This window comes from Hypanus sabinus, chromosome 5 (genome assembly GCF_030144855.1).
Source record: "Hypanus sabinus isolate sHypSab1 chromosome 5, sHypSab1.hap1, whole genome shotgun sequence".
NCBI classification, from domain to species: domain Eukaryota; kingdom Metazoa; phylum Chordata; class Chondrichthyes; order Myliobatiformes; family Dasyatidae; genus Hypanus; species Hypanus sabinus.
Window position 1 is genome coordinate 182,447,308 of NC_082710.1, and position 21,804 is coordinate 182,469,111.

General features: G+C 44.8%; 1 protein-coding gene across 1 annotated transcript; it reads right to left on the bottom strand.

The window, feature by feature from the left end:
- Nucleotides 1-49: 49 nt before the first annotated feature.
- On the bottom strand, nucleotides 50-12,480 carry LOC132394855 (zinc-binding protein A33-like). Its single transcript, XM_059971262.1, has 6 exons — nucleotides 11,778-12,480; nucleotides 6,951-7,166; nucleotides 6,105-6,338; nucleotides 2,582-2,604; nucleotides 2,365-2,480; nucleotides 50-872 (listed from the first exon to the last, which is right to left on the bottom strand). Exons 1-6 carry the CDS (start codon nucleotides 12,141-12,143, stop codon nucleotides 301-303), a joined length of 1,527 nt encoding a protein of 508 aa, XP_059827245.1. The 5' UTR covers nucleotides 12,144-12,480; the 3' UTR covers nucleotides 50-300.
- Nucleotides 12,481-21,804: the final 9,324 nt, after the last annotated feature.

Sequence of the window (21,804 nt, forward strand, 5' to 3'; positions counted from 1 at the left end):
CTTGGACCGTATCGAATCACCAACAGTTCTGTGGTCAGCATATGAACAAATAAAATGAAGGAAGGCGCAGACTATGGAATACAACTGGGATTTCTGCTCCTGGTTTTCCAGACTCTCCCTGTTGATGTCAGTGAGGTTTCCCAGAGCCTGCACCACTGCCAGGGCCCCACACTGTCCCGCTGAGTCCTGGGGCAGATGATCAGCTACTCATTGCAGATTTCTGATTCCCTGTGGGCTTCCTGTGAGGGCTCCCTATTGATACAAGTTCTGGGAAAGTTGCACCTGATCCCGCCTACTGTTTTATTCCCAGATTGGATCTTCATCCTCCTGGATTGTTACTCTGCGGTGACAGATTATCAGTGGGTCAGAATTCTTGCCGTCACGATTAAGACAAGTAGAGAAGTAAGGGTATAGTTTCCCAGTAAAGGTGCCATTGAAAGTGTAGATGTGGGTCAGGTTACCCACATCATGAAAGGACACTTTTCCTCCTTCATAATCCAGGGAGATCCGGATCTTTCTCGGAGGAACACTCAGCTTTAGGTTTTCCGGTGGGGTAGCACAGGCCGAGTAAGCTGTCCCATTTCTCAGTGTCACTGCCCAATATCCATTATCCAGATTCAGAGTGATATTCCCCTTCCCGTTGATGGATTCCTTGGCTATGCCAATGTCCCATTTAGTCTTATTCCCCACGTCCACCTCCCAGGAATGTCTTCCTGATGTGAATCCTTCTGATCCCAGGACACACGGACAGAAATCAAACCTCTGTGGGTTATCGGGAAGCTGCATCCGTTTCCCGGTGTATCTCACGGTTCTCAGATCATCAGACAGCAGAAGATGAGGACTGGCTGTGTTGGGGTCAAGGATGACCGGAGCTGGAAACAGATGGACACAGAATGTCAGTCAGTCACACTCACCACCCTCCCGACAGCACCGTGGCGGCTGTGGAATCAGCAGGGATCCAAAGATCTGAACAGGGAGACGGACCGATGACAGGTCTGCTCCCCACCTGCACAACAGGTAAAGGAGAGCACGTTCCTACCAGATGCATTTGGGTAAGAGTGAAAGGCAGAGAGCGTGTGTCTAAAGACCAGAGGCTCTGCGTGAGGTAATGCACAACACTGAACGGCCGTGTCTGAGTTGGAGAGTGTTCACAGGACAGCTGGACACATGAACCCCCAGTGACATTGATACCTCTTGATCCAGCCCTTCCCTTCATCTCACAACACTGGTCACCACCCTCCATCCCTCTACCCTTCTGTCTGGATGAAAGCTCCAGACCTGCCATGTCAACTGTCCATCATCCTGACATCCCTCTGCATCTTTCACACAGCCCACAATGGGAATTCGGTCTGTCTCATCAGCAGACTTGGACACTTTGCATCCCACTGTCACAACAAATCATTCATACAGATTGTAAAAGATTAGGAGCCCCTTTGACGTCACACCTCACAGCTGACTGCTTTCCATTACAGAGCCCTTTCCAAATCCTCATTTCTCCAAAACTGACTGGAGATGCTCTCAGAACAATCTGTGGAACTGCACTCTATTCCACGGTAAAGAAACCACCTTGGTCATCAGCCCTCCTTCCGTACAGTGGTGGGGTTAATGAGAGTTGGATTTGAGGAAGGAACAGTGACCATCCACAGTTTTCCACGTTTAACCGCAATGAGGGTTTGCCTTGTACAGACATCAGGGAGGTGACAAGGTGTGGTACAGGTGGAAACAGGCACATTTGGAAAAGCAACAGACACAGCCTCTTTAATGCCAAATGACTGCAAATGGCGAATGTTGGTGAACGATAGTGGTGGTAGAGTTGGTGGTGGGGGGGAGGTATAAATCACAGAGACTGAGAGCACAAGAGACCAGAGACCAGTTTCTTGTAATTATCCTGAGTCTTGGAACATGCAGTCACACAGAACGCTCACACTAACTTTTATCTGAAACTTCGCACGAATCCTTTCATTTCCCTTTTGAAATGATCACTGGGGTCGAGGATGACTAGAACTGGGAACAGATAGCTGCAGAATGTCAGTCATTCTCAGGTGAAGTCCCCTGCCTCCTGACCATCACATTTCTTATCAGTCCATGCCCACCTACAAAGTCTGCTCTGCCAACAGGAAATAACACGGGCATGGACGAGCCATGTGCAAATAACCAACATTCGACAGACTGCCACAAGGCTTACAGACATCACGAGGTCAGCGTTTCCCACATCTGCCCCCTCATGCTTCAACGAGATTTCTGGCCTGGGGGATTTATTCATTAAAAGCTACAAGTGAAGTACTGCTGTAAATTGGCAAAAATATCCATTGACATCAAATCAATGAGAAGTTTAAGAGCTGCATCACGAAGTCTCCACCCCACCTGCATTGATGACTGTCAGCATCTTCTTCCACACTCTGTACTGCAGTGAGCCAACATGCTTCCCCACATTTATTAAAGGATAAACCTTCTGCAGCTCTGGCACAGTTCGCTTTGCTCTGGAAGAGATGACAATGTCAGTAGTGATCCATTGCCTGGGAGTTAAACCATGTTAGAAATAGAAATTTCAACTCATACCAACACAGGAAGTAAGTTATACCTTTTCTGGGTTTCTGGAAATTTCTGTGGAATAAAAACAGTTATTAATATTTATGTAGAGATAAGATTTCAATACAAAGTAATTGGAATGTTCCTGGGAGTCAACATCTCTAAGATTCTATCCTGGGCCCAATGTACTGGTCCAGTTACAAAGAAGGCATGTTTGTGACTACATTTCATTAGAAGTTAGACGAGATTTGGTTTGTCACCAAAGACTCAGAAATTTCTACAAAAATACTGTGGAGAGCATCTTAACTGTTTGCATCACCATCTGGTGAGGAGGGGTTACTGCACAGGATCAGAAAAATATGCAAAATGTTGCAAACCCAGCCAGCACCATCGTGGACACTAGGCTCCCCAGCATTGAGGAAATCTTCAAAAGGTGAGGCCTCAGAAAGCCCTCATCTGTCATAAAGGATCCACAACACCTCTTCTCACTGCGGCCATCAAGGAGGAGGTACAGGAGACTGAAGACACACACCTTGTTTTAGGAACAGCTTCTTCCCTTCTGACACCAGAATTCTGAATGGACATTGAACCCATGTACACAATCTCACTGGGGAAGCACTGTCGACATTTCAGCTGAGACCTTTTGTCAGGACTAACTGAAAGGAAAGATAGTAAGAGATTTGAAAGTAGGAGGGGGACGGGAAATACGAAATGATAGGAGAAGACCGGAAGGGATGGGATGAAGCTGAGAGCCGGAAAGTTCACCTTCCACCCCACCAGCCTCCGGTTCCAACGTATAATTCTCCGTAACTTCTGCCACCTCCAACGGGATCACACTACCAAGCACATCTTTCCCTCCCCCCCTTTCTGCTTTCCGCAGGGATCGCTCCCGACACGACTCCCTTGTCCACTCATCCCCCCCATCCCTTCCCACCGATCTCCCTCCTGGCATTTATCCTTGTAAGCAGAACAAGTGCTACACCTGCCCTTACACTTCCTCCCTCACCACCATTCAGGACCCCAGACAGTCCTTCCAGGTGAGGCGACACTTCACCTGTGAGTTGGCTGGCGTGGTATACTGCGTCCGGTGCTCCCGGTGTGGTCTTTTATATATTGGTGAGACCCGACGCAGACTGGGAGACCGTTTCGCGGAACACCTACGCTCGGTCCACCAGAGAAAGCTGGATCTCCCAGTGGCCACACATTTTAATTCCACGTCCCATTCCCATTTTGATATGTCTATCCATGGCCTCCTCTACTGTCAAAATGAAGCCACACTCAGGTTGGAGGAACAACACTTTATATACCGGCTGGGTAGCCTCCAAACTGATAGAGCATTGACTTCTCTAACTACTGTTAATGCCCCTCCTCCCCTACTTACCCCATCCCTGGGGTAAATTTTACCCCTGCTTTTTTCTCTCTCTTTCTGCCCATCACTCTGCCTGTTCTCCATCTCCCTCTGCTGCTCCCCTCCCCCTTTCCTTCTCCCTCAGCCTCCCATCCCATGATCCTTCCCTTCTCCAGCTCTGTATCCCTTTTGCCAATCATCTTTCTGGCTCTCAGCTTCATCCCGCCCCCTCCAGTCTTCTCCTATCATTTCACATTTCCCCCTCCCCCCACTACTTTCAAATCTCTTACTATCTTTCCTTTCGGTTAGTCCTGACGACAGGTCTCGGCCTGAAACGTCGACAGTGCTTCTCCCTATAGATGCTGCCTGGCCTGCTGTGTTCCACCAGCATTTTGTGTGTGTTGTTTGAATTTGCAGCATCTGCAGATTTCCTCATGTACACTATCTCACTATTTCTTTTCTTTTTTGCCTCTCTTTTTCACTAATTATTTACTTTTCATATATCTCTAATTTTTAAAGTTTGTACTGCTACCTACAAGCAACACATTTTTACTGACAATTGCCAGTGATATTAAACCTGATTCTGATTCTGAGATTCTACAGACGGACATCCCACAACACGAGGTACAGTACGATCTGATGCACATCAAATCTGACAGGATTAAAAACTGGAGGCATCACAGGGTGGTCAGAGCAGAAAACTGGCTCATTCAGAAGACACTTGTCCTGTGTTCCCTCTTGGATTAACTGCTCACTGTCTGAACAATCAGAACATTCTCCCACACTGCAGAGTTATGGTCAAACTCCCGGTCTGAGACCAGTGAGCAGGGAGAGACCGGATAGTGGTCACTGGAGTTTCACTGTCAATGTGCCGTGATTGAGAACGTTGCTGTTGTTTCTGAATGAAGTTACCCATTACAGGAATGAGGCGCAGGCATTGGAAAGGATGCGTGTGAGGTTCATCAAGACACTGCCTGGATTAGAGGGTCTGAAATGTAAAATATGAGAGGACAGGACTTCATGTAGTAGCGGGAAGTTTAAAGGAGATATACTGGGCAAAAGTTTCACCCAGAGAGTGGTGGATGCCTGGAATTTGCTGCAAGGGGTGCTGCTGGAAGTAGATAATGGTGGTTTAGAGACTCTTAGACAGATGTGAATGAACAGGAGGGGTGTGGACCATGTACGTGCAGGAGGGGTTCAGATTAATATGTCATGATGTTCATCATGGGACAAAGGGTGTCACCGGGTATGGACTTGGCCCAAGTGCGAAGTGAGAGATGCTGAAGCAGATCAATATTTCACAGACTTCAAGACGAACACCAAGACGGAATGAATGGAGTTAAATACTATCACAGTGAAATAATAATTAGCCGACACGTGCATGTTCTCGAGTGCAATTGCTGAATGTGCTGTGCAGCCGAATCCGTGGTTGTGACAAAGGGTTTGTTCCTGTGCTGTTCTCTTCTATGTTCTTCACATGGCCAGAATTACACAGCAACAAGCAGGGCCAAGATTTTGGAACTAGGAGGAATGCTGATGCTACTGGGCACCAGATTTAGTGAACCAAATGAAACAAATGAATCTCAAGGAGGTATACGGTGACATCTACCTATTTTGATAATAAATGTGGATATTACAGGGGTTAATGCATTTTATATTAGTGACCAATGGGCATGTATTTAGAGATGGCTCTCTTGGTGTACCAAGTTTAGCTCTGTGATCTCCAGTGCTACATTATCCTCTTCCTGGCAAAGTATAACATGTCATCGTCCTCAGCATTGAAGTTCATCTGGCACCAAGCTACCACCCACCATCCTGTTTCCATCACCAGAACGTCTATTTATCACCATCTCATCTCAGTATTTCACCAAACATGGTGAATCCAAAATATGTATTAGCTGAATATATGATGAAGCAGAGGATTCAAAGGGAAAGGGTCACTTGCTTAAATTCAGATAATTAGCTGAAGTAAAAGAAGCTGAAAACAGATACAGAATAAGAGAGTGTTTTCAAACTGTAAAGTTTTGAGGTGAGACTGAAGTTGGATCATATAGTAATGGGTGTCAGGGGCTGGTGATGCTAGTAAACATCGCTGTGGGCTTGATGTGAGGAACGGCCTGACTCCATACCATTAGAGTGATAATAGTGTACTGTTGTATGGCAAACTGTTTGATCTTAATATCAGTGTTAACAAAAGGATGGAGAGAACAAAATCAGGGAGAGGTACTGTTAAAAATTTGATGCTGTCCTCTTCCTTCAGCCCTTCTTCAATGTCCTGAATGGTGTCTGAAAGTGATGAGATGACTTCTGTGGCATCCTCGATCTTCCCCTTTATTTCCAGGCAGTTTCTCTCTCTCTCCAGTTTGAGATCTTCCAGCGCGATCCTTTCTTGGTCACGGAGAAACTGGTGCATTGTTTCAAACTGGGCTTTAATCTGTTTCTCTGCCATTTCTCCCTGGTCCTTTGGAAAATAAGAGAAAGTCAGCACTGACAGATATTGTGCTGTTACCAGAATCAGTGATATCTCACTACTGGGAGCCAGGCAGCAACGTACTCTGAAGAGGAGGCTCTAACTAAGAATCAGGGGATGTATATTAGTTTTCTCAGGATTTACCACTACAGGAGGTCAGTGAGGGATAACTGTGTTGACTGAATTATTCACTCGCAGTTTGAGTTTCAATGTGATTGTAGCTTATAACTATAACAATATAACAATTACAGCACGGAAACAGACCATCTCGGCCCTTCTAGTCCGTGCTGAACGCTTACTCACACCTAGTCCCACTGGCCTGCACTCAGCCCTTAACCCTCCATTCCTTTCCTGTCCATATACCTATCCAATTTTACTTTACATGACAATATCGAACCTGCCTCTACCACTTCTACTGGAAGCTTGTTCCACACTGCTACCACTCTCTGAGTAAAGCAATTCCCCTTCGTGTTACCCTTAAACTTTTGCCCCCTAACTCTCAACTCATGTCCTTTTGTTTGAATCTCCCTACTCTCAATGGAAAAAGCCTATCCACGTCAACTCTATCTACCCCCTGATAATTTTAAATACCTCTATCAAGTCCCCCCTCAACCTTCTATGCTCCAAAAAATAAAGACCTAACTTGTTCAACCTTTCCCTGTAACTCAGGTGCTGAAACCCAGGTAACAATGGCTTATGGAATGATGTGACATTATTATGTACCTGAATATGCTTTAATGTTTCCTCATAATCACTTTTCACAGCAGCACATTCCTCCTTCCTGTCCAGGACTGGCTTCAGTGACGTTTTCAGTTCTTCCTGCAAGAGATCAGTTTATTTTTACAACTTGGTGTCTCTGCAGGTCTGAAAACTAAATACTTCATTTTGTTTAATTAACAGAGATTCTCAGAAAGGTTTCAGTCTCTTGAATAAAGCAGTATATGTATTTCATTTAAAGTGAGAGGTATGAGCACAATAGAGGATCTCCTCTGATATTTCAGCCACGGAATTAATAATATTTGTGAACAAAACGTTGGGATAACAATCTCAGGATTGCTACCTGTGCCACGTGCGAGTGAGGCAAGGAACAGAAGGATTATACAGATTAATACGTGGCTGAGAGGATGGTGCAGGAGGGAGGGCTTCAGGTTTTTAGATAATTGGGCTTTGTTCCAGGGAAGGTGGGATCTGTCCCGACGGGACGGTTTACTCCTCAACTGGAGCAGTACTAACATTCTTTCAAGAAAGTTTGCTAGTGCTGTTCATTGGGGTGGGGGGGGGGTTTAAATTAAATTTGCAGGGGGCAGGGATCCAGAATGAGAGAGAGGATAGCGAGAGGAAGAATAAAGGACAGGTGGGGACAACACGGTTCTGGAATATTAAGTGTGTAATAGAGAAAGGTGAGGCGGAACAAGTGATAAGGAGGACTCGTGTACAGAGGGATGGTCTGACGGAACATGGAGAAAGAATAAGTAAATTTAGGAAGGACAACAAATTTCAGGGGTGAATAACCCGATGGGAGTTTGGGGAGCTGGGTTAAGCACAATAGGCAGTGATTTAAACAGAGAGGAGAAATGGGCTAAAAATTCTATATCTGAATGCACGAAGTGTCAGAAATAAGGCGAATGAGGTTGAAGCTCAGGTGCGAATGGGGAACTATGATGTTGTTAGGATAACGGAGACATGGCTGCAGGGAGATCAGACCTGGGAAATTAATGCACAAGGGTATACTGGCTATCGTAGGAACAGAAATGTGGGCAGAGGGGGTGGGGTGGCCCTGTTGGTGAGGAATGAGATTCAGTCCTTTGCAAGGGGGGACATAGGATCAGGAGAAGTAGAGTCTGTGTGGATAGAACTGAGGAACAGTAAGGACAAAAAGACCCTAATGGGTGTTGTCTACAGGGCACCAAACAGTTGCATGGATACTGGGTGCAAGTTGAATAGGGAGTTAACATTGGCATGTGGCAAAGGTAATGTCGCAGTAGTTATTGGGGATTTCAACATGCAGGTGAACTGGGAGGATCAGGTTGGTGCTGAACCCCAGGATAGGGAGCTTGTAGAGTGCCTACAGGATGCATTCATGGAACAGCTTGTACGAGAGCCGACCAGGGACAAGGCTATTCTGGATTTAGTGTTATGTAATGACCAGGATTTGATAAGCGATCTTGAAGTAAAGGAGCCATTAGGAGGTAGTGATCATAATATGATAAGTTTTTATCTGCAATTTGAGAAGGATAAGGGCAGATTGGAAGTGTCAGTGTTGCAGTTGAACAAAGGAGACTATGGAGCCATGAGGGAGGAGCTGGCCAAAGTTAACTGGACGGATAGCCCAGCAGAAAAGACAGTGGAACAGCAATGGCAGGTATTCTTGGGAATAATGCACAAGGTGCAGAATCAGTTCATCCCCCAGAGAAGGAAGGATTTAAAGGGGGGATAGGGGCCACAGTGGTTGACAAAGGAAGTCAGAGATTGCATAGCATTAAAAAAAAGGAAGTATGACAGAGCTAAGCTGAGTGGGAGGACAGATGATTGGGAAACTTTTAAGGAACAACAGAACTTAAATAAAAAGGCAATACGGGGAGAAAAAATGAGTTACAAATGCAAGCTAGCCAGGAATATAAAGGAAGATAGCAAAAGCTTTTTTAGGTATGTGAAGAGAAAGAATATAGTTAAAAACAATGTTGGGTCCTTGAAGAAGGAATTGGGTGAAATTGTTATGGGAAACAGAAAAATGGCAGAAGAATTTAATAAGTACTTTAGATCTGTCTTCACTAGGGAAGACACAAGCAATCTCCCAGATGTATGGATGGGCCAAGGACATAAGGTAACAGAGGAAATGAAACAGATTGACATCAGGAAGGAAACGGTGATGAGTAGACTGATGGGACTGAAGGCTGACAAATCCCCAGGTCCAGATGGTCTGCATCCTAGGGTACTAAAGGAGGTGGCCCTGGAAATTGCGGATGCATTGGTAATCATTTTCCAATGTTCCTTAGAATGAGGATCAGTTCTTGAGGATTGGAGAATGTCTAATATTATCCCACTTTTTAAGAAAGGAGGGAGGGAGAAAACAGAGAACTATCGACCTGTCAGCCTAACATCAGTAGTGGGGAAGATGCTAGAGTCCATTATTAAAGATGAAATAGTGGCATATCTAGACAGCAGTGATTGGATTGGGCCAAGCCAGCATGGATTTACCAAGGGCAAATCATGCTTGACTAATCTATTGGAGTTTTTCAAGGATGTAACCAGGAAGATAAACAAGGGAGATCCAGTGGATGTAGTGTACCTCGATTTTCAGAAGCATTTGATAAGGTCCCACATAGGAGATTGGTGGGTAAAATCAAAGCTCATGGCATCGGGGGGAAGACATGGACATGGATAGAAAACTGGTCGGCAGATAGAAAGCAAAGGGTAGCGGTGAATGGGTGTTTCTCGGAATGGCAGGTGGTGACTAGTGGGGTGCCATGGGGCTCAGTATTGGAACATCAGCTGTTTATGATTTACATCAACGATTTAGATGAAGGCATTGAGAATAACATCAGCAAGTTTGCTGATGATACTAAGCTGGGTGGCAGTGTGACATGTGATGAGGATGTTAGGAGAATTCAGGGTGACTTGGACAGGCTGGGTGAGTGGGCAGATACTTGGCAGATGACGTTTAATGTGATTAAGTGTGAGGTTATCCACTTTGGGAGTAAGAACAGGAAGGCAGATTATTATCTGAATGGTGTAGAGTTAGGTAAGGGAGAAATACAAAGAGATCTAGGAGTCCTTGTTCATCAGTCACTGAAGGTGAATGAGCAAGTGCAGCAGGCAGTGAAGAAGGCTAATGGAATATTGGCCTTTATTACGAAGGGAATTGAGTACAAGAGCAAGGAAATCCTTTTGCATTTGTACAGGGCCCTGGTGAGACCACACCTGGAGTATTGTGTAGAGTTTTGGTCTCCAGGGTTAAGGAAGGACATCCTGGCTGTAGAGGAAGTGCAGCGTAGATTTACAAGTTTAATTCTTGGGATGTCCAGACTGTCTTACGCAGAGATGTTAGAGAGACTGGGCTTGTACACACTGGAATTAAGGAGATTGAGAGGGGATCTGATTGCAACATATAAGATTATTAAGGGATTGGTCAAGATAGAGGCAGGAAATATGTTCCAGATGCTGGGAGAGTCCAGTACCAGAGGGCATGGTTTGAGAATAAGGGGTAGGTCATTTAGGACAGAGTTAAGGAAAAACTTCTTCTCCCAGAGAGTTGTGGGGGTGTGAAATGCACTGCCTCAGAAGGCAGTGGAGGGCAATTCTATGGGTGCTTTCAAGAAGGAGCTAGATAGGTATCTTATGGATAAGGGAATCAAGGGATATGGGGACAAGGCAGGAACCGGGTATTGATAGTAGATGATCAGCCATGATCTCAGAATGGCGGTGCTGGCTCGAGGGGCCGAATGGTCTACTTCTGCACCTATTGTCTATTGTCTATAAGAGTTTTTAAGAATGTGCTTACAGGAAGAAAGACAGAAATGAAAAGACAGGGTTTAGTTGCACAGTAGTGAAAGAAAGGACCAGCAATATACATTATGATGGGTATCAGCTGGGCTGTAAGATATCATCATTAAACCATGGCTATGCCAGGCTTTTCTTTCTTTATGTGGTGTTTAAGATTATTTATTTGGAATTTAATTCCAGAGATTTTAACCCTGAACTCTCTCCATGTAGAATGTTATTTAATTGTAATGGTTTAAAATAAGATTATCGATGAAGTTTTAAACTTCTTTTACTTCACTTAATTATCTGAATTTGAGCAATTGACCCCATCCCTTTGAATAAATATATTCAGAAGTATAACATGTCATCGTCCTCAGCATTAAATTTCATCTGGCACCAAGCTACCACCCACCATCCTGTCTCCATCACCAGAACGTCTATTTATCACCATCTCATCTCAGTATTTCACCAAAAATGGTGAGTCCAAAATATGAGCAGGAATTTCTTCAGCCAGAGAGTGGTGAATCTACGGAATTCATTTCCACAGGCAGCTATGGAGGCGTTCAAAAAGTGTATTTGAGGCAAAGGCAGATAGATTCTTGATTGGCCGGGGTATTAAGGGATATGGGAGAAGGCAGGAGACTGGGTCTGAGGGGAAAATTGTATCAGTCATGAGGAAGCGGTGGAGCAGACTCGATGGGCCAGAATCCCCAATACTGCTCCTATATCTGCCTTTCTAGTCCTGACTAAAGCTCTCAGCCAACTCTTTATTCCCCTTGAGTTGCTGAGTTCCAGCAGCACTTTGTGTGTTTTGGACCCTATTCACCTTTCTGCGTTCCGAACAACGTTGTACAGAACAACGCCTTCAAACAGAAACACATTATCTAAAGTTCGGACTCCGGAGATAAAACCGACACGTTTGGATGTTGTGATTTTCCGTCTGCTCACCTTGAGCTCCTGCACGGCCTCTTCCAGCAGCAACAGCTCGTGGCCACGATGATTCTTTGAATGCTGACAGAGCACACAGAGGGGCTGCTTGTCGGTCTGGCAAAACAGCGTCAGCTTCTCCTTGTGGCGGCTGCATTCCTGCTGCGTTGTCTCCCGGTTTGCGAACGACTCAACGATGCCGGCGAGGGTGCGGTTTGGCCTCAGGGTTTTGGAGGAAGTCTCTCTTCTACATATGGGACAGGCCGCTGTGCCGGGTCTCTTCCAGTACTGAGTAATACAGGATCGGCAGAAGCTGTGATCACAGTCGATTAAGACAGGATCTTGAAACAGATCATGACATACAGCACAAGACAGATGATCTTCCATGTCCAAGGACTCACGGAGTTCACTGTGACCAACTAAAATGGTGCCCGAAGAGCGAAAAACGCTGGCTTTCACTTTCTGTCTCTGTGATCTTTGCACTATCCGGAACTACAGGACCGATCAACACACCGTCTCAGTAACTCCTTCAAGCGGACTTCTCCCCAGCTCACATGCCCCTCCGGCCAGGCTGTCCACACAAAAAGGCGGAAGTGATACAGTGTAAGTGCTGGGTACATGCTCGGTTTCAGCATTTAAAAGAAATTTATATTAGTACAAGAATGAGAAGGCTATGGTCCGGGTGCAGAGCAATGGGGTTGGAGGAATAGTTCAGCACAAACTAGATGGGTCGAATGGCGTGTTTCACTCTCTATCTATGAATCCCTATGATTCAGCGAGAAAAGCAAATTCCACAAAGCAGGAACAGAGGAAACACAGCCGGCAGTAAGGAGAGATATAGATCTCCTGCCCAGTTAGTGATTAGAAAAAACCTGCCAACATAACGAGGTGAGGGAAAATGGAGGAGCTGAAGCTCGGAAGTGATAGGTGGATCCGGCTGAGGAATGTTGACAGGAGGATGGGAGAGGACAGAGGCTGGGAGGTGATAGGTGGAGGTGACACAGGGCTGCGGGTAGTGGAGTCTGATGGGAGAGGAACCTGGAGCATGGAACCAGAGTGGGAGGTGGGCAGGGAAACAGGAAGAGTGGGATGATGGGACACAGTAGGAGGGGTATTTGGGTACTGGGCAGATGGAATGGGTGGAGGAGAGGAAAGGAATTGTCATGGGGACTGGGGGAGTCTTGTCATGTGGACCAGGGTCTGGAACAAAACTTGTTCAGTAAAGCCGAGAACTTTCTAAATGACTGAACATTAATTCCCCCTTGTTTGACCACCTAACCCAGAATCTTTTAAAAGACTGTTGTGTAAGTACATGGATAGGACAGCTTTTAGAAGGATGTGAGCCAAATATGGAAAATGGGACAAGTTTGTCGGCTCCATAGCCGGAAAGGAGGAGGTGGCTGAAGGACACATTTCTATTCTGTGTTACTCTGTGACTACATTTCTCCAAGCCCAGAGCTCACTCAGGCCTCAGCTGTGTCATTCCCACTCCGCTCCAAACTTTCACCCTCTTGTTCACCAACTTCCCACATTTTCCCAGCAGCAACAGCAGGAAAGGCTCCAGTGAACCTACAGGTGGTTCGACCTTGTAGAGGTTCAGTGACTCTGTTCATCTTGAGAGGTGAGGTTCAATGCATACAGTTTGGGTTAACCGTATGAATTTAAATATCTATGAATGTTTTTCAATTTCAAGAACTTGCTAATCATGTGATTAATGTTTAAGGGAGTTGGAATAATTTTGAAATTCATGAATATGGGAGGTCCATGAGCTGGGAGATGTAACACTGAACTCAACTGAAGCACAGGGTGGGAATCATTAACATCCTCCGGGTGAAGGGCTTTGTTTTTGAGAGACTGGATTTTATTCATAAAAACTGTTGATTTTCCTTATAATCCACAAATGGATGATGTTGCTGCAGGGACGGAGATGGTTATGAACAGGATTAGCATTCCATGGGAACTTAGCCCGTGCCTCGTGATGGTTAATAAATTTCCACAAGATCTGAATATCCTCGATGGCAAGAGTACTCTGAGGACTCTGGGATTGGGGATGGACCCCAGTGATGGGGCAATCAGCTCACGGTGACTAATAATCCAGCTAAAGGAGGTGGGGAGTATTTTGTTGTCAATCTCCTTCATGTTGACCCCTGCACCCAAAGTGGTAAATGCCTTCCTGGTGGGAGCAACACTCACAGATGCAGGCCCAGAGCATCAGTTGGTTTCCCTGATTCTTACCCAGGGTTGTTTCACAAAACAACGTCTGGCCTCGGGAATAGAAAAACAGATCCCCAGGCCAAGATACCAACACAACAGTACTATTTTGGCAATCTCCCAGTTGTAACCACAGTATCGGATGCCTACATCAGGTAGAAAGTGATTGCTAATATTAATGATTCTCCAGAATGGATGCACAGAAGAGTTTAAGCATTGGATATGTAGCTGAGGATCTGGTAAAGGGACATTAATGCCAATTCTTCCCTCTTGTAATATAGGTTTCTAATTAATATATTAATAATTACTCATTATTCGATTAACTAACGTGTTTCTTGAATGAGAACACTTCCAGCTCTCTGAATGAAAAAACTTTTAATTGTTTCTTAAGCCACTAAATAATATTTTGCTCCCTGCCTGAGTAATTTTATGATATCTGATACCTGGTGTAAAAGACAGCAATGAGCTTGAACAGTTTGGCAATTTCTCTGACAATCATAAATGCAAAGCAAAACAATTAAAAGCATAATTTACAAGTATGAAAAATTCACAAAATAAATATATTCAGACAAAATAACTATTGCACAATTCCATACATCCATAGGCTTGTATGAGAAGAATTAACTCCATTTAATCCTCTCTTTTAATTTAACAAATGTAAACAACATGAAATTTACCCACCTGAGCTGCCAGCCAAATGATGCCTACAAGCTTGATTTCAATAGCTACATGGATGGTAGGAGCATGGAGGGCTATGGTCCTGGTGCAGGTATGGGAGTAAGCAGGTTAAATGGCTCAGCACAGATTAGATGGGCTGAAGTGCCTGTTTCTGTGCTGTACTTTTCTATGACTATAACCTCCCTTGCAACCATAACCAAAACCGGTTCCATGTCTGGAGCTCTGTGTCACTGTGGGGAAACGGTGGGAGGCCTGGCCCCGTTCGGTCCAATCCTGACACACGATCAGTCTGAGAGTGGCAGGGATGTCTCAGGATGGGTCGCATTATAGCGATTGCACATCCACCTGTCAGAGGTGAGTTGGTTTGTCAATCTGCTCATTTCTACAAAAGAATTGAACCTTTGATATCAAATGACTCACAAGAGTAATACTTGACAAAGTTTAAATACTTCCTCTCATGAGAAAGACAGAATTAGACAGAGTTGGACCATTCCGTACAGAAGTTCAGAAAAGATCTTTATGAACAAATTGAATTTAAGAGCCAGATAATGAACTGTTCTCTGTTATTTAGGGCTGTAAATATTCATAAAATGAAGATGATATGTCAGGGAGAAAAATTTAACAGTATGGACATTTGCCATTTACTGTGCAATCTTGTAGTCCCGGGAATGTGCAAGCATATCCCATACTCATGGAACACTGGAATCACTATCAATGCCACCATCCACTGTGTAATCTTTATTGCCATGTGGCCACCTTGTGCAGGTAGGACAGGCTCAGGATGCTGATAAATCAGGAGATGATTCACTCAACACCGGGTACCTGAACTCCAACTTGCCCCTCAGTCATCCAGTAACATTTCTGGTCTAAGATCATCGGGCTGTTGACGGTGGAGGACTCACTGAGAACAACATTGTTCAAAGTGAAAGGTAGATTGTTAGACTTTCTCCTTTTGGAGGTGTTAATACTGGTACTTTAGTGACTCGGCTGAGAATTGCCTCTTATCAGCCTGTGTAGGAATATTGTCTGGGTCATGCTGCAGTTAGGCAATGGCGGGCTCTTTTAGGAAGGAGCTTTTAATAAAATTGAAGAATCTGCGGATGTCATTGCACATCTCATTTCTGAAGGAAGGAGGGTCAGTGATGAGGATGCTGTCTGCAGTTCCCTGCACAGTGCGTGTGGAAGCCAACTCTTCAGGAGATGTACTTAAAGTGAAGGTAGATAAAATTTTGATAGATTGAGAAATAGAGCGTAGGAAGGAAAGGTTCAAAAGGATAATGGAGACCAGTCATAATCATTAATTGGTGAGACAGGATTGAAGTACCTGTAGACTCTCCCATTTGCTTGTGATCTTAAGACAGCTGGTCCAGGAAATTGCACCGAGTGGCATATGGTGGGGCTGGTTAAATGACATATTTTATAAATCTTCTGATTCCCATAGTTCCCTGGACTATCCTTCTTTCTACCCTATCCGGTGTAAAGCTGCTATTTCCTTTTCTCAGTTTCTTTGCCTCCACCACATCTGTTCTCATTGTTTCCCGTTCCAGAACATCAGAGATGTCCTCCTTCTTTAAAGAATGGGGTCCTCTCCCTCTACTATTTGCATTGCCCTCATCCACATCTCCTCTATTTCCTGTACATCTGTGCTCACCCCATCTTCCCATCAGTCAGAATGTCCCACTTGTGCTACCACTCCATGAGCCTCCACATCCAACACATTATCCTCTGCAACTTCCACCATCTCCACAGGAACCCTACCACTAAACATATTTCCCCCTCTCCATGCTCTCCATAAGGATCACTCCCTCTGTGACTCCCTTGTCCATTTGTCACTCCTCACATCTCCCTCCAGTTGCTTATCCCTGCAAGTGGCCAAAGTGCTACACCAGCCCATACACCTGCTCCCTCACTTCCATTCAGGCCCCAAAGGCTCCCCCAGGTCAGGCAACAGTTCACCTGTGAATCTGCCATGAATCTGTTGTGTCTGGTGCTCCCAATGTGGTCTCCTCTACATTGGTGAGACCCATCAGAAATTGGGGTCCACTTCATCGAGCACCTCCACACCGTCTGCCACAAGTGGGACTTCCCGGTGGCCAAACATTTTAATTCCATTTCCCATTCCCATTCTGACTTGTTGATCCATAACCTACTCTTGTGTCAAGATGAGACCATCCTCAGGGTGGAGGAGCAACACCTTCTATTCCATTTGGTACTGTCCAACTTGATGGTATGAATATTAATTTCTCATTCCGGTGAACAAAACTCCCTTCCCTGTCCCCGTTTATTCTCCACTCTGACCTTTTACTTCTTCTCAGCTGCCTATCACTTCCCTATTGGTCCCCTCCTCCTTCCCTTTCTCCTATTGTCCATTCTCCTCTTTTATCTTATTGTTTATTTTCCAGGCCTTGACCTTTCCCATTCACCTGGCTTCACCTCTCACCTTCCAGCCAGCCTCTTGCCCTCCCTTTGGATAATGAGATCCACAGTTTAATTAGGAGGCATTCAGGATGAAGTAAGAAATTGGATCAATATTGGCTCAGCAGGAGAAGCCAGAGATCCTTTCGGCCCTTTTTTCTACATTTGAATTCAGCCTCATGACCTCACTGACATCTAATTTCTACCATATTCCATCTCCATAAAGCAGCGTTCAAATACTCCCTTCAAACACTTCTGCTTCGGGCCAAACGTTTGTCATTGCAGTCTCCCGTCAGTCACAGCGTTGAGCATAAGCCAAGGTTACACATCAAACAACAATCAAAACTCTGTCAACAAGGAAATGTGGGAAACCCGTAAAAAGAATCACCCTCTCTGGTCGGGTCAGCCATAAAGTTCGAAGTAAATTAATTATCAAAGTCCGTCTATGTCACCATATAGTATCCTGACCCCGAGATTCGCAGTAGGTACACAGAAACACAATAGAATCAATGAAAAGCCATACAAAGACTGGTAAACAAGCAATGAACTGTGAAAATAATAAATAATACTGGGAGTATGTGTTGTCGAGTCCTTGACAGTGCGTCCATGGATTGTGGAACCGGTTCAGCGTTGAGGTGAGTTCATTGCGGTGCCGTTTGTAACGACGGCGGTGGCGAAAATCCCAACGGTCAGTGCGGATTCACGGTGCCGGACCGCCCCCTGCTGGTGGGAACCGGTACCGCAGGATGGGCACGAGCAAAATTCTGTAAATCTCGACAATGTTTACCATTGTTTACCGAATCAGAATCAGGTTTATTATCACCGGCATGTGTCGTGAATTATGTTAACTATGCAGCAGCATTTCAATGCAATACGTAATATAGAAGTGTCAAAAAGAATAATTACAGTATACGTATATGTAATAGATTTAGTGCAAAGAACAGAATTAATATATATTAAAAGTGAGGCAATGTCCAAAGGTTCAATGTCCATTTAGGAATCGGATGGCAGAGGGGAAGAAGCTGTTCCTGAATCACTGAGTGTGTGCTTTCAGGCTTCTGTACCTCTTGACTGATGGTAACAGTGAGAAAAGGGCATGCTGGGTTCTGGGCGTCCTTAATAATCGACGCTGCTTTTCTGAGACACCGCTCCTTGAAGATATCCTGGGTACTTTGTAAGTTAGTACCCAAGATGGCGGTGACTAATCTTGCAACCCTCCGCAGCTTCTCTCGGTCCTGTACAGTACCCCCCATACCAGACAGTGATGCAGCCTGTCAGAATGCTCTCCACGGTACAACTACAGATGTTTTTGAGTGTGTTTGTTGACACACCAAATCTCTTCAAACTCCTAATAAATATAGTCACTGTCTTGTCTTCTTTATAACTGTATCGACATGTTGGGTCTTGCTTAGATCCTCAGAGTTCATGATACCCAGGAACTTGAAGCTTCTCACTCTCTCCACTTCTGATCCCTCTATGAGGATTGGTATGTGTTCCTTCGTCTTACCCTTCCTGAAGTCCACATTCAGCTCTTCCATCTTCCTGACATTGAGTGTCAGGTTGTTGTTGCGACATCACTCCACTAGTTGGTATATCTCGCTCTTGTATGCCTCTCATCACCACTTGAGATTCTACAACAACGGTTGTATCGTCAGGAAATTCATAGATGGTATTTGACCAATACCTCGCCACAGAGTCGTGGGTATAGAGAGAGTAGGGAATGTGGTCACCCCAGCACAACCAGCATTTACTGTACGGTAATCCAGTTCCAAGTTGCTGCTCGGTGGTGAGATTTGACTCCACGACCATGATGGAATGGCTGATATGTTAATCAGCAGGAACTGTTTTCCTGGGTAAAGGGAAATTGGAACAGAGAGAATGAACAGATTCCGATGTTAGATTCCTTCACCAACCTGTGGAGGGGGGGGGGGGGTGGGAGCGGAGACAGAAGCACAGTGCAGGATTCCGAGAGACACAGGGGCAGGAGAGAGAGCAAACTGATGGGTCGGTGAGGATTTTCACTCTGCGTGTAGACTTCGGGATAGAAAATTGCACTGATAACAGTGTTCATTATCCAGTCACCACGTGTTTATGGAATACTGACCTCAATAAACTCTGTTTAACATCATTGTTAGGTAATGATTTAAATCGATGAAACCACACAGACTTGGCTGTTGTATAAACATTTATGGTAGGTGGGCGACACAGCAACCTGGTGGTAATGCAATCGCTTTTCAGCGCCAGTGATCCCTGAGAGAGTTCGGTTCCTGCTGCTGTCTGTAATCTGTTCGTACATTCTTCCCGTGACCGTGTGGGGTTCCACCGTGTGAACCAGTTTCCTCCCACATTCCAGCGGTGGATGGGACCTGGAGGGAGAGTGGGCAGATTCCAGTGTTCCCTGCCTTCTTCGATCAGGGAGCATCGGCCGGGACAGAAGCACAATCCGGGATTCCGTGGGACGAGAGAGAGGAAACTGATTGGTCGGTGGGGATTTTCACTCAGACTGGGTGTAGAGGTTGAGGTAGTAAATTGCACCAATAGGAGTGTTTGTTTTTCTCCTTGGAGTGACGGAGGATGAGAGGTCACATGATAGAGGTGTATAAGATGATGAGAGGCATTGATCATGTGGATGGCCAGAGGCTTTTTCCCAGGGTTGAAATGGCTAACACGAGGGTGTATAGTTTTAAGGTGCTTGGAAGGAGGTACTAAAGGGATGTCAGAGGGTAGTTTTTCATACAGAGTGTTGGGTGCGTGGAAGGCACTGTCAGTGAAGTTGGTAGAGGAGGATACAGTAGGGTATTTTAAGAGACTCTCAGATAGGTACATGGAGCTTAGAAAAATAGACAGTCATGTGGTAGGGAAATTCAAGGCGGTTTCTAGAGTAGGTTACATGGATGTCACAACATTGTGGGCTGAAGGGCCTGTAAAGTGCTGTAAATTTCTATGTTCTATTATCCAATCACGTCATCTATTAATAGAATACTAACCTCAATATTTCATTATTATTAAGGAATTGATTTAAATCAATGACAGCACATGAAATTAGCAACTAAAGTCTCTCATTTCGATCTTCTCAAGGACAGTAAATGTTGGTCCTGCTGCCAAAGCCGACATTCCGTAAACAATAAATTCTTGCCTGTTCCTTTCACTTTGACAATAAATTTACCCTACATTTATACCTCCTGAACTGGTGTGGACAAATTCACTCCCCTCATTTATTTATTTGCCTTTTGTTTGCCTCTCTCTGACTGGATGCCTGTGACGAGTGATGTTCCCCGGCAATCAGTAGTGGGTCCACTGTAGTTTGTCTTCAACATCAATGACCTGGGTGATAATATGGAAAACTGATCATCAAACTTGGAGATAGCTCCAAGGTTGGGCCGTAGTGGGGAGCAAGGAAGACAATCAAAGCTTAAAGTAAAATCTGGAGAAAATGGGGGAAAAAAAGCTGAAAATGGCAGATGAAATGGAATCCAAACAAGAGCTTTTGCACTTTTTGGAGGGCAATCCAGGGTAGGATTTACATGGTTAATGCCAGTGAATTGAGGAAAGCAGTAGAACAGAGGAATCTGGGAATACAGAACCAGGATACCTTGAAAGTGGTGTCAGAGGTAGAAAGGATGTAAAGAGATTTTTTGGCACATTGCCCGTCTATAAATCAAAACACCTTTTGAGTTGGGATGTTATGGTAAGGTTGTATAAGATGTCAGTGAAGTCTAATTTGGAGTATTGTGACCAGTTCTGGTCACCTACCTACAGGAAAGATATCAGTAAGATTGAAGGAGCATTTAGAGAAAATGTATAATAATATTGGCAGTATTTGAGGACCTGGGTTATAGGGTAAGGTTGAACAGATGAGGAGTTAATTCCCATGAGCTTAGGTGTGTGAGGACCGATTTGATAGGTATACAACATAATGAACAGTACAGGATATATAGGGTAAGAACATGCAGGCTTTTCCACTATGTCTGGGTGAGATTACAACTAGGATGAAATATTGAAGGAGAATCTGGAAGGAAATGTATTCACTGAGAGAGTGACACGATTGTGGACAAGCTACCAGAGGAAGTGCTCCACGACTGGAAGCCTATTTGCAGAATTTGTCTTCTTTTGTACATTGATTGTTTGCGTATAATTTTCCCGAAATTCTATCGTATTTATTTTGCTGTAAACACTGACAAGAAGGTAAATTTCAAGGCTATCATCCTGACATATTCGTACTTTGATAATAAACTCGGCTTGACTTTACTGCAGCTGAGAGTGACATTTTGATTCTTTCCGTCCTGCAGTACCGGTTCCCAGCAGCAGATGGCGAACCTGCACCGTGAAACTACACAGATATTGCGGCTGATCGCCCTCCCCATCCTCAGATTGAACGCGGCACTGCTATGAACTGAACTTCCTTACATTGATCAGCTGGATTGGCAGAGTCCTGAATTCAGGACGTTAACGACGATTAACTACGGTTTTACAAAATAGCAGTATACCAGAACGGACGGAAAAGTGGATGTTGGAAAATTCAACAAATTCGCCAGCTTCCACACCCTTGCTCAGTTTTATCACAGGCAATTCATTAGACCTCACCATTGTCTCGTGGTTGCACACACAGACACTGATCACTTAGGGGCCCTTTTATCCCCTTAGTTATACTTTTGATCTGAAGATCTTTCTAAAATCCCTTATGACTCACCTTTACTTTGCAGGCAGCTCTGGGAGACTGCTGGAGAAGGTGCATTTCCCTGTG

What these genes read in the sequence shown, in the direction of transcription:
- LOC132394855 (XM_059971262.1), bottom strand. Translation starts at nt 12,143, where the DNA reads ATGGAAGATCATCTGTCTTGTGCTGTATGTCATGATCTGTTTCAAGAT. An exon ending in AGCATAGAAGGTTGAGGGGG is followed by an intron (nt 6,339 to 6,950) that starts GACTTGATAGAG and finishes TATTTTCCAAAG; the next exon opens with GACCAGGGAGAAATGGCAGA. An exon ending in GCTGACAGTCATCAATGCAG is followed by an intron (nt 873 to 2,364) that starts GTGGGGTGGAGA and finishes ATCTGTTTCCAG; the next exon opens with CTCCGGTCATCCTTGACCCC.